At 38.4% G+C, this 15,023-nt stretch overlaps 2 protein-coding genes across 2 annotated transcripts; one reads left to right on the top strand and one right to left on the bottom strand.

The window, feature by feature from the left end:
* Positions 1-891: 891 nt before the first annotated feature.
* LOC106947848 (mitochondrial carrier homolog 1) lies at positions 892-8,311 on the top strand. Its single transcript, XM_015033124.1, has 12 exons — positions 892-1,314; positions 1,652-1,736; positions 3,121-3,227; positions 3,551-3,610; positions 3,771-3,828; positions 4,349-4,400; positions 5,819-5,878; positions 5,957-6,050; positions 6,538-6,585; positions 6,670-6,737; positions 7,436-7,511; positions 7,594-8,311. Exons 1-12 carry the CDS (start codon positions 1,213-1,215, stop codon positions 7,666-7,668), a joined length of 885 nt encoding a protein of 294 aa, XP_014888610.1. The 5' UTR covers positions 892-1,212; the 3' UTR covers positions 7,669-8,311.
* Positions 8,312-10,880: 2,569 nt separating this feature from the next.
* On the bottom strand, positions 10,881-13,574 carry ndufb11 (NADH:ubiquinone oxidoreductase subunit B11). The gene is made up of 3 exons (XM_015033125.1): positions 13,357-13,574; positions 11,391-11,521; positions 10,881-11,086 (listed from the first exon to the last, which is right to left on the bottom strand). Exons 1-3 carry the CDS (start codon positions 13,528-13,530, stop codon positions 10,957-10,959), a joined length of 435 nt encoding a protein of 144 aa, XP_014888611.1. The 5' UTR covers positions 13,531-13,574; the 3' UTR covers positions 10,881-10,956.
* Between the last annotated feature and the right edge of the window lie 1,449 nt (positions 13,575-15,023).

Genomic DNA, 15,023 nt, shown 5'->3' with positions numbered 1-15,023 from the left:
AGGATCTTTTAACAGAAGGTCAACATCAGAGGATCAAGTTTCAAAGTCTATTTCATGTTGTGGTCTTGGAGTTCAACCAGAAAATAAGTTTTAATGAGGAGATATGTATTGCATTGTCATTGCTTTTTTCATGATGTGCTCAACCACATACCTCTGCACTCCAGGTGGGTTGATATTTGAGAAAGACATGGCTAGCAAAGGTCTTGAAAGTCATGATGTGGCAGCTCCAGAGACATCGTCTGGTTTGAGATGAATAGCACTCATAGTTGTCATCTTTGATGTTTACTGGGAGCAGCCAAGGCCAAACCCTCTTCATCTGAAGGAGTCTTCAAAGAAGATGATGCTGGACAGAGTTCAGTGATGGACTGGCCCAGTGGAGACATATGTAGCATACTGTATGTGATAACAGTATAATACTGTTATTAACAGTATTATTATACTGCTAATAACAGTATAATAATACTGGTAACATAGTAATAACAGTATTGTTATCTTAGTAACACAATAGTATGTTATTAAGATAATATATTATCATATTATGTTATCTTAATAACACAATACTGTTATTAAGATGACGGTATTAAGATACTGTTATCTTAATACTAGATAACAGTATCAGTGATCAGTGTGTTTAAAGTTATAATGTCAAAATTGGTACAAGCATACTGTTAGTATACTTCATTTATATGTACTACACTTAATAGTTAGTACTTAAAATGTACTTACACAAATGTAAGTATGTTTGAAATATACGAAAGTATATGTATTTATTTTCACTAAGGTCTGAATGTAAACCAGACGCGCCTGACGCGAGAAAAGCCTTTGGTGAATGCACCATATATAACATCTGGCCATCTTGACGACCGAACGTCTGGCCGCCTGAGATCATAAATTATGTGACGTCAGCGGATAGACTCCGCCCAGTTGTTTTTGTTCCGCCGAGAGACCCCAGCCATCTGTTTTAAACCTAAATATGATGTGATAAAGGATATAAGCTACTTTTTGTTTTGCTTTTCTTTTCTTTTTTTTAATTGGACACATTAATTTAGCTGAACTCGGTTTCACCTCAGAGTTTGAGACTGAAAGCTCAGAGCGGAAGTCATGTTAGCTCCAGCTGATTCTCTCCGGAGATGATCCAATTCTGTGAATTTCGGTGACCAAAGATGGATCTCCGTGAAGTCGATCCCAAACTGGAAGCCTACCTTGACCAGGATGTCCTCTACTCCCGTGGAAGTGGACGCTGCCGTTGTGCTGCTGGGGGCGAGTGTTACTGCCATCACACACCCGCTCCTTTACGTCAAACTGCTAATTCAGGTAGCTGGGCCGACCGACCGAACGAATATATATATATATATATATATATATATATATATATATATATATATATATATATATATATAACATCTTTCTTTGTTAAAGCTGTTATAGATCATCAAACACATTCGATGAGCTCATCCAATGTGTTTGATGATAATACTGTATCATAAGTATGATAATACTTAGTGTCCTTAAAATGTACTTATGCAAATGTAAGTATGTTTGAAATATACTAAAGTATATATTTTTGTTTTCACCTGGGAAGCAGTGCGAGTATCACCTCCGTTTCCATCTCAGATCAATTTGTATTTTCTCCCTTTTTTCGTTTTTCCAGGTGGGACACGAACCTCTTCCTCCAGCTGCTGGGACAACAATGTTTGGAAGACCAGTTCTATACCTGCCTGGTTTCTTTAGCTATGGTGAGTTATGGCTGCATATATGGGACATCCAAAGACCAAAACACTCTTTTGTGGGGGCGACTGTGGCTCTGTGTGTACAGTAGCTGTCTTGTGATCAGAAGGTTGTAGGTTCAATTTCAGCTTCCTCCTGTCACATGTGCAAGGCACCTAACCTTGGTTGGATATAGTTTATGAAAATATCAGTATCAAAGCACTGGGATACACTGTGCCAGCTACGTCACACTAGTGACCTGAAGAAACTGCTACACAAGAAAAAAGTAAGGGAGAAACATGGGCAATTACTGAGAAGTAAATGAAGAAGCTGAAGAGTACCAAGCAAGTATTCTTTTGTGCATCTCTAAAAGTCAGGTGAAGATGTAGCTGAGCGAGCCGGAGAATATCAAATATATTTTGTCAGAGATGAGGAAGATCACAGTCTTCAAGCAGAATGTCTGACTGATGGAAGTCTAGACAGATCCAGTGAACTGAACAGGTTGCAAGATCGGCATCTCCCTTCCTCCCCCCAGCCAAAGATACATCACACCTTTCTTTGACCAACAGCTCGTCTGTCACCCAATGTTTTGTTTTTCACCTTGATTATGGACCCTTTTTCTTACATCTCTGTCTTTAACAAAATCAGGAGATGCTGGAGCTCCCTTCGTCTCATCCTTCTTTATGCCCATCTCTAAAAGTCAGGTGAAGATGTAGCTGAGCAAGTGAAGTGGAACCAGGCTGCAGGTCCAAATAGTGTCAACCTGAGTCCTGAAAGCCTGCGCTATGCAGCTCTGTGGAATTTTGCAACATTTCTTCAACCTTAGCTGGAACTGGGAGAAGGTTCAAGTGTTGTTGCCCTGCTGTGGCACCAAAGAAAGCTTACTCATCAGTGATCGGTGACCATTGACCTGTTGCTCTGACATCCAAAATTATAAAGGTCCTGGAGAGACTACACTTGGCCCACCTGAGTATTATTGCTTACTTAAGTGCACATGACAATATCACAACCCCTTGCAGTTTGCTTATTGCTGTTGAGGTGGAGTTGAAGATGCAGTCATATGCCTTGACAAAGGACAAAGGAGGCAACACTGTGAGGATCATGTTCTTTGATTTTTCCAGTGCAATTCAGCCTGATCTGCTTTGTCCGAAACTCCAGAAGACACAAGCGGAGGCCTCAACAATCACCTGGATCGATGACAAGCAGACAACATTTTGTTCATTCAATACATTTAATTTTCTTGTGGGATTAATAAAGTATTTTTGATTTTAAAAATGGCACAGTATATGACCTATGCATGCTGCGGCAATATTCTGTCGCAGCATGTTTAACGTGTTAACGAAATGTGCTAACTAAAAAATAATTATGCCACTGTAGTTCAGAACAGCTAAGAGGAAGTGTGTTTGTTTTCAGCTCAGTATATTCTCAAAGTGGATGGGAAGCTGGGACTCTTCCGGGGCCTCTCACCTCGCATAGTATCCAGCACCATCTCTACTGTGGTCAGGGGCAAAATTAAACGGGTAAGAAAGACACTAATATTGTGGTCATATTAACACAATAATCCATACTTTACTCCCTGAGATAGAAACTAATGGTAGTCACTTTTTATATACTTGGAAATAATGCTGGAAGTAATAGAGCCTGGAAGTTTTTCTGTACAACACCAGATGGACTTCTGTCCAATGTTTATTTTCATTTATTTAGATGTGTTCATAGAGATCTGAATGCTTTTTTTTACTGACATTCACTGCAGTTCTATTGTATTAACAAACACAGATCTTATAGCAACAATTATTTTCAGATGCAACTTTTTATTCAAATTGTAACTTTTTTCTATAACCAGAGAGAGCTCCAGTCCAAAAAAGATGAGCACCAAAATTCCATTAGGAAATTGGTCCAAGAGGTGAGAGGTCAATGCTTTCTGAAGAATCATTAGCATTACAGTGTTTTCTATCTCTTTAATCCAAGTAAGACGAGGGTTAAACTGACAGTTCATATGTTTCAGTATGCCATGTTGAAATCAAAAATCATAATGACCTTCTTCTTTCAACTTTTTTTCTCAGACGTCACATGAGATGATCTTTCAGTGCCTGTCCAAAGTGGCCACCCATCCTTTTCACGGTATGCCCTCAGTAAGATGGCTTCCTCGGCACAGGTTTTGAACTTTCCTCTGAGCCTCATATCACCAGTAGGACCAATTAAAAAAAAAAAAAAGTCTTCCCCAGTTCAGTTTTTTAATATTGTAAAGTGCCTTGTGTCTTGTGATGATGGGAATCCATTACCAGAGCTGTAATCTTCACAGTGACAGTATTATTATTTGTCATTTGAATACGAGAAAAACTGCACAACATCAGTAGAATCTTGTAAAGCTCTACTGATGGTAAGAATTTACAAGGTTTTGCTTGGATGGCCCAAACGAAACAATTTCAAACAAAACAAAAGAAGCCAATGTGGCATATTGTTTTCATGCAGGACACAATTAACGCTCAACTGGTGAAACCAGCAAAATGTGTCTCCCGCTTTCTAGACTACGTGCCCTGTTACCAGACCGATAAAAGCCAAGGTGATGTGCGGTGTTGCTTCTGAATGAACACCAGAGTCAGTAGATTATCTGATCAGCTGTTTTGTTTTTCTTTGGCAGTCATGTCAGTGCGCTGCATGGCCCAGTTCGTCGGCAGAGAGACCAAGTACAGGTAAGGTCACAAGATCTGGTCCAGGTACAGTACAATAACTTCCTATAAAGTTTTTCAAGTCAACACAGATGTGGGAACAGCAAGTCACTGATGGGGATCCACTTTGAGGGAGATTGCTTTGTGCTGTCCCTTGCTTGGTCCTTCTGAGTTCTGGCCATAGCAGACTGACTCCTTTCTGGTGACTTTTAGCAACTTTGTGCCCCCACAAGCACATCACCCTTAACAAATAAGGTCATACAAACAGACGTCCCTATATTCCATTGATGTGATTTGCTTATGTTGAAGTCAGAGGCAGTTTTGATTTGATAAACTCACTCACACAATCAGGATACCATCTCTCGATATCCATTTAGAGCAGTCTGTCCTGGCACAACTAGCTTTTCCATGTGCTTAAATAAAACTGGTGTCGCCAAGTGGGGGATGAGGCTTCAGCAGCTGTTACTTGTTTTATATGTAAGTGAAAAGTCTAAAATGACACAAATCCCAACAGAAAAAACTAAATGAAGAAATATTTAGCTGGTATGCTTATTTTTATTTTTTATTTATTTAGTTATTTATTTTTTTAAGCAAATTTGATTAGTATCCTCCAAAAAGGGTAATATCAAAGCAGAAAAATACCAAGTGATGTGAATACTTTTGCATAATTTAATTTTGCATAATTTAGCATATTTTGGCTCAAACATGCTGAGCTAAAACTAAACTTCTGGTAAAATTTTAAGCCACCTTAACTTCCAGTAAACAGAATATCTTTTTTTTTTTTTTTTTACAAAAAACCGAAAAGTAAAAAAAGGGAGTTGAAGTTGGTCAAACATAATTTGTACCTTAAAGTATTATTACTTTAAGGCAGTCCTTCTCAAACTGTGGTCCCCGGACCACTGGTGGTCCACGGGCGCCCTCTAGTGGTCCGCGAGGTACTGCATGTAAACGACCCTTTATTTGCCGTGACATGAGTTCAAAGTACCACGCTACAATTAACTTGCAAAAGGATTGTGTTAAAAATAACCACGTAAAACTGGCTTAAAACCGGGTTATTAAAAAAAACAACAACTCCAGGACTACTCAGAGGAAGCTAAGTCATAGGTGCTGAATGTGGATGTGTTGTTCATTAGTGATTGGATTCCGGTTATTGGTAGGAATCGCTTCATAGTCAGAACTGTTCTTTGTTTTAAGATAAGTCAGAATAAGTCTTTATGTTGACTTTATCTTGACTTTAACATAAAGTCAACATGTTAGTTTAGTTCAGACTTCTTGTTGAGGTTTTCACAGATTATTCTAGGTTACATTTTGCAGAGACATCTGAATGAAGACATCATTCCCTTCATCCCAGCAGTCAAGTCTTTAAACGCTAATCCTGATGTAATTAAATGGTTTCATTTGTGTCTGGTGAAATGTTGCTGAATGCGTTTTCTCGTTTGCAGTGGTCTATTCAGTTGTATCATGAAGATATTTAAGGAGGAAGGATTGTCTGGATTTTATATGTAAGTGGGGCTCCCCCCCTCTACAGTCCATACGGTATGTTTAACTCCTTACGGTCTGATCAGTGTGCTTGTTTGCAGTGGTTTTGTTCCACATGTGCTGGGAGAAGTCCTTTTCCTGTGGTGCTGTAACCTGCTCGCCTACTTCATCAACACCTATGCTGTAGACGACAGCGTACGTATACCAGCTGTTTGTATCTAAGCTGTCTTATCCATGCCTAAATGGACTGAGTTGCTGCCATGTTATTGGCTGATTCAACATTTATGTTAATGAGGCGTTGGACAGGTGTACCTAATAAAGTGGCTGGTGAGTGTATTCACAGCTTTTGAAGCTGTTTACCTCCAGCTTTAAGACCGTTTTCCACAAGCTCTTAATTCTTGTGTTAAAGGTTACCTGAAGGATCATGAACTCTGTGAACTCTTGACCTCTTTGTATCAGTTCAGTCTGTCACATTTTGTCTCTTTCTTTCTTCTTGCTCCATCACATCATTGGTTTTAATGTTTCTGTTAGTACAGTGCTCCATTTATTTTAGTATTGTAGCATCAAGCTGTCAGGGACTCCACATGAAATTTGTACTAAATCGAAAACTTTAACATTCTCACTAATGTGCATTGTCCTCTATAAGTAATTTATTGGAATCTAACTCCTGTTCTTGTTTTAGTTTAGTCAGGCATCAACAATAAGAAGCTACACAAAGTTTGTGATGGGCGTAAGTTTACTGTTATTACAGCACTTTAATTTTGACAGCTATTGATGGTCCGCAGTTACATTAACATCGACTGCATTTCTCCAGATTACGCTGAGTGTTCTGACTTACCCATTCACGCTGGTTGCTGATGTAATGGCCGTCAACAACTGTGGGTGAGTGACAGAATGATTCACGATTCACTGTTTCCTGTCTGATGAGGTCTGGCAGATTGTTTTAACAATCTGGAAGTTTGTCATCTGCATTCATACCTGAGATCAGTAAAAAACTTATGAAGTAATTATTTAAACGTCATAAACTCTTTAAACCTGGGATTAAATACAGAAATAATTTATTCAAAATAGAATTAATTATATGTGCCTTTGTTGAACGTATTGTGGGCGGGACTAGGGCTGCATCTAACGTCTGATTGGCGAGTTTGTGGTAAATAAATTGCAACAATTTAATAGTGTTATTGAAGTTTTTTTCTGAACTTTCCAGCGGGGATATTGAACTGACATTCAGTCGAAGCAAACTTTGATGGGTGAAGTGAAATAATTTATTGAATGATGAAATATTTTAAATAAAATGAGTACATTTAATTAAGACATAATTACATATATATTTTGATACATTATTTCTGTATTTATTTCTAGTTTTAATAAATTGACACATTTACATAAAGTTTTTTCATTTTAATTTGGTACTCTTCACTCTGATTCCTCAATTTAAAGCAACAAATTAAAGTTGGACTCTATTTTATTCCCCGAAGGCTTTGGACAACACACCCTGAACTGATTGTTAGAATCACAGAACGTAGAATCTGATCTTGCTCCGTGCTGCCGCTCTGACTCATTCAGCTCTGTGTTTCCAGTCTGGCTGCAGGTCTTCCTCCTCGGTTTCCCGTCTTTAAATCCTGGCTGCACTGCTGGAATCATCTGAGTACCGAGGTATGCAGACATCCTGACCACACGTCCATCTTCCTGTCCTCAGAACATGTAGAGCTCAACTGTTCTCCCCAACCTCCTTCAGGGTCAACTCTTCAGAGGCTCCAGGCTCTTTTTCCGCCGTGCGCCCGTGACTCTACCGCCTTCTGTCGAAGATTAACGTAGTCATCACTTGCTAGGATGAAACTGGAAGAGATCTCACCCCCGAACTATGTTCCAGATCAAGGAGAAGAGGCAGTGCTGTTCATGGTCCATCAGGGGCCTCATGCATAAAAGACTGCGCAGTTTTCACACTAAAACTTGACGTATGAAAAAATTTAGAAAAGTGCAGCGCACAAAATAAAAATAATAAATTGGATGCCTAAAGCCGTGTGCACACATGTGGCCGCACACCTGTCCTTTATAAATCCTAATTTGTGGGAAACAAAGCGCAGCTGCTGGTCCACCCTCAGGGCCGGCCCAAGCCTCCATGGGGCCCTAAGCAAAATTTGGTTTTGGGGCCCTCTAGTTCTGCTAATAATGGGGGCTGGCTGCAATCAACAGTCATAATATTAGATCATTAACACACCTGCTATAAACTTACTGCATCTCTGACAGTGCTGTTTACATTATATTCTATATGCACGTGTATAGTATATATACATATATAGGATACATTTATTGGCCGATTTATCGGCGCCGATTTCCTTAACTGTGGGGGATTTGTGATCGGCCGATACTTTCATGAAGCCCATTTTATTCCCTGATCTCATCTTCGTCAGCAAAGGTTTAAAAATCAGTCTCTGTCCTTTTCTGCTCTGTAGTGAAAAGTTTGACTGACAGACTGGCCCACCAGGTCATGTCTGCATGTTTGCAGCTAACAATATTCACCCCACTGTTGCCAACTCAGTGACTTTCTTGCTACATTTAGTAACATTTCAGACAAAAAAATTTGGTATCGGCCAAAACCAAAATTGGCAGGTCAGGCTTTTTAAAGATCGGTAACCGGCGAATGGCCAGAAAACTGCAGTCGGTGCAGCCCAACTTAAAATGGAATACATGCACACATATTCATGACATTCTTTGTTTAAATTAATTTTTTCTTAGGTGTAATTACAATAGATACAATTTTAATTTATACCATGCGAGTCGTTCTCACTTGAGAATGTTGACTGGTACCGGGTTGATTCTGTGTCTTCAAACAATTTTAATTGGAGAATTTTCACATAACTTATAAGTTGATGTAAAAATACTGTTTGTTTTAGATGCATAAATTATCATGCTCAGCAGCAAACAATATATCGCCAACTACAGCTTAGAGCAGCTCATTGATATATTAATGCAGTAGCTATGCAGCCTGATGTAAAAACATTTTGCTAGATAATGTCAAACATTGAGAAGTTTTAATTATTGTTGTCAAATGTTATCAAACACGTTTTGAAGGCAAAAAAAAAAAAAAAAAAAAAATCTGAAATATACAGAGCCACGCATGAGAATCAATTCATTTAAAGTTAAAACTCAGCTTCACCTAAATTCAAACATTCTAGGATAAATGTTTGGCTGTTGATCTGGACTGTTGCAGGTCGCTATCAAGCTAATTTTCAATTAGCATCTCCAAATCTTTCTGAGAAACATTACCAAGATACATTAAAACATACCTTTATCTTGACTTTTTCCTCTTTCTTTTCTCTCTCCCTGAATAATAAATATTTTTTGAGACATTGTTTTAACAACTTATCTTTTACTGATTCTTTGGAGTTTTGGATGTGCTCTGCACAGCCATTCATATTACCGTTCAGTGCGGGACATACCACCAGGGGGACCCCAAGAGCAATTTATTCATTTATTTTTCTTTTTGCCGATATAAGAAAGATTTATACATACATTATCACTTTATCAAACATATATTATTGTAAAAAAAAAAAAAAGAAAGAAGAAAATTACAACTTTATAATGAATTTATGTGCTTTTGTTAATATAATCACATAGAAATCATTGCAAAAAAAAAAAAATAAATAAAATAAAAATCAGTTCCATTTAGAGGGCCCCCAAGTAGCCCTGGGGCCCTAAGCGACCGCTTAGTTTGCTTATGCCTTGGGCCAGCCGTGTCCACCCTGTCGCCACCCATAAGTACATATGTAAAATAGTAGTTTACCACCACACAAAGCAATAACCATGGCAACGTCCTTGTTTGTAGCAGTCCTTGTTTGAGCAGAGGCGCTGCCAGGAATCTTGGGCCCTCTGACAAAAACTTTGATTGGGCCCCCCTGCGCAGCTTCTGTTACAACTTTTTGAGTCTATTTGACCCTTAAAAAGCATCACAATTTTAAAGGCTTGCAACCGCCTTGCTTTCTTTGGTTCAGTACTGATACTAGAATAATATTTATTGCTCATGAATTTTACATCCAACAGTCTACATACAGTATGCAAATAGGTTGCTTAAATGTTTTTCTATTAGTTTTAGTTTACTGAAATATCTCTCCCCATGATCAACAGTCATAGGCAACCATAAAGCAATCCAGACTTCTCAAAAATGATATTTAGTTGCATTTTATTCAAGCTTCAGTATTTTTCACAGATCCATCCTGACTGAAGCTCTTCCACAAAAACGTCAGTCTTGACGTGTCGTAGTTGAAGTAAGAGCTGCGATTGAATCAGGAAGACTGAATATAAATATTCACACTTTTCAGATTTTTAGGCAAACATTCTGAAAAGGACATTTTTCCATCCACTTCACAGTTTTGCAATATTTTAAACACACTGAGGAGTGAAACTGTGCATTCCCAGTTCAGCATGGCCACCAAGGATCAGAGCGGCAGCATCATGCTGAAGCCGACCGCTGAACGGACAACCAACCACATTAAAACTCTGAGCTCTCATGGACCCCAGTGTTAAAATTTACAACAGGAAGAAACACATTTACAGCCCGAAGTCTAAGATGAAACATTCATAATTCAATAAGATAGTGCAAAATAAAAATGCAATCCATTATTGATAAAAAGGGATCACTACGAGTCAACCTGGGATGTGTTCTGAATCTCTAGAAAACCTGCAGTTTTGGGGTTAAGGCACAAGAAAAAAAGCTGTTTTTTTAATGTTTTGATGTCTTTGACACTGTTAAGGTGCTTCTATTGTTTATAGAAAATAAGATAACAGAATTTTAAAAGGTTATTTGTCACAACTCTTCTACATTCCTCCTTCATGTTGGTTTCTGATGTGAGACTCTGAGATCTGGTAATTTTGGAGAACAAAGCAGGACTGAAAAACGGACACCTTCCCATTACATCCATCTAACACTTCCACAGGAATACGAGGTTCAAAACTATAAAACACCAAAAAAAAGCTATATTTTACCATTGAAAATCAAGATGTGGAGGCAAAAAACCCAAACATCATCCAATAAGAACATAGTTTATTTAATCAGTGATTTACAACAACCATGAAATAGAGTGGGACAGTGCAGGAGGGGTCAGTCCTCGTTGGAGGAGGGCAGGATGATTTTGCTGACGTCGTAGTAGTTCTCCTCGATGAGCGGCAGACCGTCTTTCTCCCTGAGCAGAATGAGTCGTTCTGCTTCCCTTCTGGCCCACTTCCGCATGCTGGACGCCACACAATCACAAACACAGGTTAGCCTTCACTAAAGTCAGTGCTTGCCTTGTTCAATTGTACTGGATCCTTATTTAACAGTCGAACCAAACTGCAGAGGTAGTGAGGAAAACTCTTTCCTGCTTCCAGTTAAAATACCAAAGAGGTAGCAGCCAGGAGCTGTTGCTCATCAATTTGTGAAGGGCTATGAAACCATTTCCACCTTTTTGATGCACACCATTCTACTGTAAGAACGTTTATTGTAATGCATGTCACCTCACATCTGAGCAGGACCAAAAAAAAAAAAAAAAAACATACCCATGGTCTGGTAAATAGTGGATAAAGGTTCCTCCGATAACTAGAGCCACAGAGATGCCCAAGAAGAAGCCCATCTTCATGTTCCTCACATCCTCCTCCGGATCGGTGGAGAAGCCATGGAAGTCTGGATTCTGATCAAAATAATAAATAATACATTAGAAACTCTTTAAAAAAAAAAGAGAAGGCTGTCGAAAGCTGACCTGAAACAACTGTTATGGGTTCTGTTATGATGGATAAAATGACTTCAAAATGACTTGAATAATACAAGTTACAATAACATTAGGCTATTGTTTTCCTCTGTCTCTTATCTGCTTACACACACAGTGCTGCTGCTCACATAACCATATCACATAAGACTGGCTAGTCACACATAAACAGACTGAGACTGATTACGCAGCCCTTTAGGGAGGGCACAGACTGCAGAGAAGAATGAAAACTAAACTCGAGCTACAGTCTGTGCCTCACTTGGTTGCATCCATCAGGTGAGCTCAGCGTGGCTCCAGCGCTGGACAGTGAATGTAACTCTGTGTCTGTTCCATTTATAATATGGCTTTTAACATTTGATAATTTTTCAGCATTAAAGGCTGTTTTATACTTAACCAAATCTCATTATTTCTCAAGGTAATTACACTGAGGGGTTCTGGTCGGGTCCTGAAGCTGGTAAATGGAACTTGTTGGGGCACAGAGATAAAAATGAATGAACCACAACACAACAATCAAGCTGGAGCACCCTGACTGACTCACACATTGGTCCTGTAGGAGGTGAATGCCTGCCTGAGTATCAGAGGTCATGGGAAAACCCAGGGAGGTGAACGTTACCCCAAGTTCCGCTTGTTTCAGTATAATTCCATTGAAGTAAATAAAAAAAAAAATCCCAAAGGGAAATGAAATGTTATTGTAACTCATATCATTCAATTATCTTTAAAGAATCATTGTGGATGGTGATGCTATGGGCAGGATGGATCTCCAGTAGCAGTCAGTGTTGCGACAAATCTGAAGAGGCCTCTGACTGAAGATTGCTGCTGTGTAACAGACTCATCTGGACAACTGTCTGAAAGTAATAAAGAGCAAAACTCCTTTCAGCTGCACAGCATTTAGAACCAGAGGGAATAATTGTCCAAAGATACACTAAAAATATATATGTAAAACAAGAACAGCAGCAAAAACACTACAACAGATCAGAACTAAGGTACCAGAGATGCTACATGCTGCCATTATGAATGTGACAGAAAAGAACTAGTGATTATCATCTGTTAGTACATCTAAACTTGCTGTGCTTAGTTGACGTCGGTTTAACATACCTGTTTTTATTCAATGTTCCAAATATTTCGGCTTATATTATTTAGATTTAAGAAATACTGAAGAGCTCAAAAAATAAATTGTGCAATATGTGACAAAATAATCTTGACTTTACGTTTAGTTGTCCGAGTTGTGCCTCGCTTCATTTAAAATTCTATTTGGAGTCAAATCTATAAATACACATTCATACCTGAGGGATAAGATGTATCTGTTTAAAATAAATATTTCATCAATTAAGGGGATTTGTTTTAAATTAAAGTCATTTTATCCATCGTAACTGTAAGTTTGAACTTAAATGTCTTCAGGTTTTATTACATTTTATTCTATACTTGTTTTCTTCCTATATAGAGACTACTAATATAAAACCTCATATTGTCTGGATAAAATGTGGATTTACAATTTTATACTTCGTTTTATGTCTTGCTGTAACTTCTGTACTTTTGTCCAAGATCAGCTCACTGGTTTAGCTAGTGTTTGTATAAAAAGGGTTCTCTCAATAAAGGTTTAATGTTTCATATTTAAACATTCAGCACAGCGCAAACCCACCTGAACAAATAATAAACCTGGCATTGAACTGGACTGAGTTGAAAGAAAACAGAACACCCCCGCCAGGACACAGTCCCGTCAGCGCAGGCTCGTTCGCTGGAGGTCCAGTAGCTGAACTCACCTTGGAGAACGGGCTGACCTCGCCGTGTCCAGACTGATTCACGGGCTCGTACATCTCCGTCACAGCGGTCGAGGAGATGGCGCTGTCCGCTTTGGACTGCGATACGAAGCGGGTCGAAAGGACAGAAACAGACCGGGGCAATGCAAGCCCCAGCCGTGACAATCGGGACAACATTTCTCCTGCCCGAGAAGGATACTGCGCCACCGGAAGCGGAAATGTTACCTCTTTTTACTTGCCTTACTACGAGCCGGAACGTTACCGCCATCAGGTGGTGGTCGATGGTAATGCAAACTGACCAAATATGAAATAAAGAAATACTAAATTCCAAATGACAACTCAATAATTAATAAAAGGATAAAAACCGTTGGGTTTCTGATTAAAGCACTTTTTTAAAATTTAATTTTCAAAATACTTTATTTTTCACAGAGGTAAAATACATATCGTTGTAACTCATGTTATGCCATGTTCTTCAACTAGATAGATGCTGGGGGTTGTCGGCAGGAAGATCTCCTGTAGCGGTCTGTATTACAGCAATTCAAAAGAAGACTCTGACTAAAGACACTTTGTTGTTGTATAATGGACTTGAGGAGGTTTAGGATTATCCATAATGTATTAACAAATATTTGAGGGAAAGGAAGAGAAATTCACAAACACAATCAATTTCTGACAGATCTAACAAATGAATTAATATAAATGGGAACAAACTTAAGTTTATTATTTTCCATTTTATTGTGCAACAGTTTTGAGTCTCAGTGCCAAGCTTATTAGTGTTTTCTGCTATTATTCTATTTCAGAACAAATAGTTACTTTATTTCAATGAAGAAAGGTGGAATGTTCTTCAAGTCTTGTCTTACACATTTATTTTGTGTAGTTTCTACTACGAAGATTACTGAACATTTCCAAAACCTTTTTGTATTTTCACTTTTTAACAATGTGTTGTTTCTGGCTTTAAGTCAACACAGAATCTATAACACAGATTCTCTTGTTTTGAAGAATCAGTCCATTGTCGCTTAACCTCTTTTATAATGATACTTTTTAGTATTTTGAAGATTATTTGTCATGTTTTGCTTGGCAAAATTGTAATGTATAACTTTTAACTAAATTTGGATTTTGTCAAAAGTTTATGTGAATTTTAGATATTCAGAAAATGACTACACAACAAAAACTGACCAGTAAGATGCATGATTGTTTATTTGTGTTCAATATACAATAAACAACATTAATATGTGTTTAAAAGATGAACCTGTGTGAAGTGACATCAGTTGAGTTTGAACCAACTGCATCTCATCACCAGCTCAACGAAGTCCATCTGCTCACTGCACGTCTCTGCAGACAGAGGCTGCTCTCCACATTATGAAAAGAAACAATCAAATGGGGAAATCTGAAGAAATAAGATTTTGCTCTTGAGCTCCGTAAATCATTCTGCCCCACAAAGAGAAGCTGCAGACAAACTTTGAGTGTTTCGTAAGACAGTAAAGCTGTTAATGTTGAATTGTTAGCTGCATTCTTGAGTCTCTGTTTGGTAGAGAAATCATACATCAACAATTCCTGCTGTTCTATTTCATCATCACTGTCACCAGTCTTAAGAAAAACATTTTAAAACAAAAAAATAGACGTGCCACAACAAATATTTAATGTTTTGTTGTTTTTTTTTTGGGGGGGGGGGG

This window comes from Poecilia latipinna, unplaced genomic scaffold (genome assembly GCF_001443285.1).
Source record: "Poecilia latipinna isolate Pla-1442-1.1 unplaced genomic scaffold, P_latipinna-1.0 Scaffold257, whole genome shotgun sequence".
NCBI lineage: Eukaryota > Metazoa > Chordata > Actinopteri > Cyprinodontiformes > Poeciliidae > Poecilia > Poecilia latipinna.
This window is presented reverse-complemented; position numbering and strand designations above follow the sequence as displayed.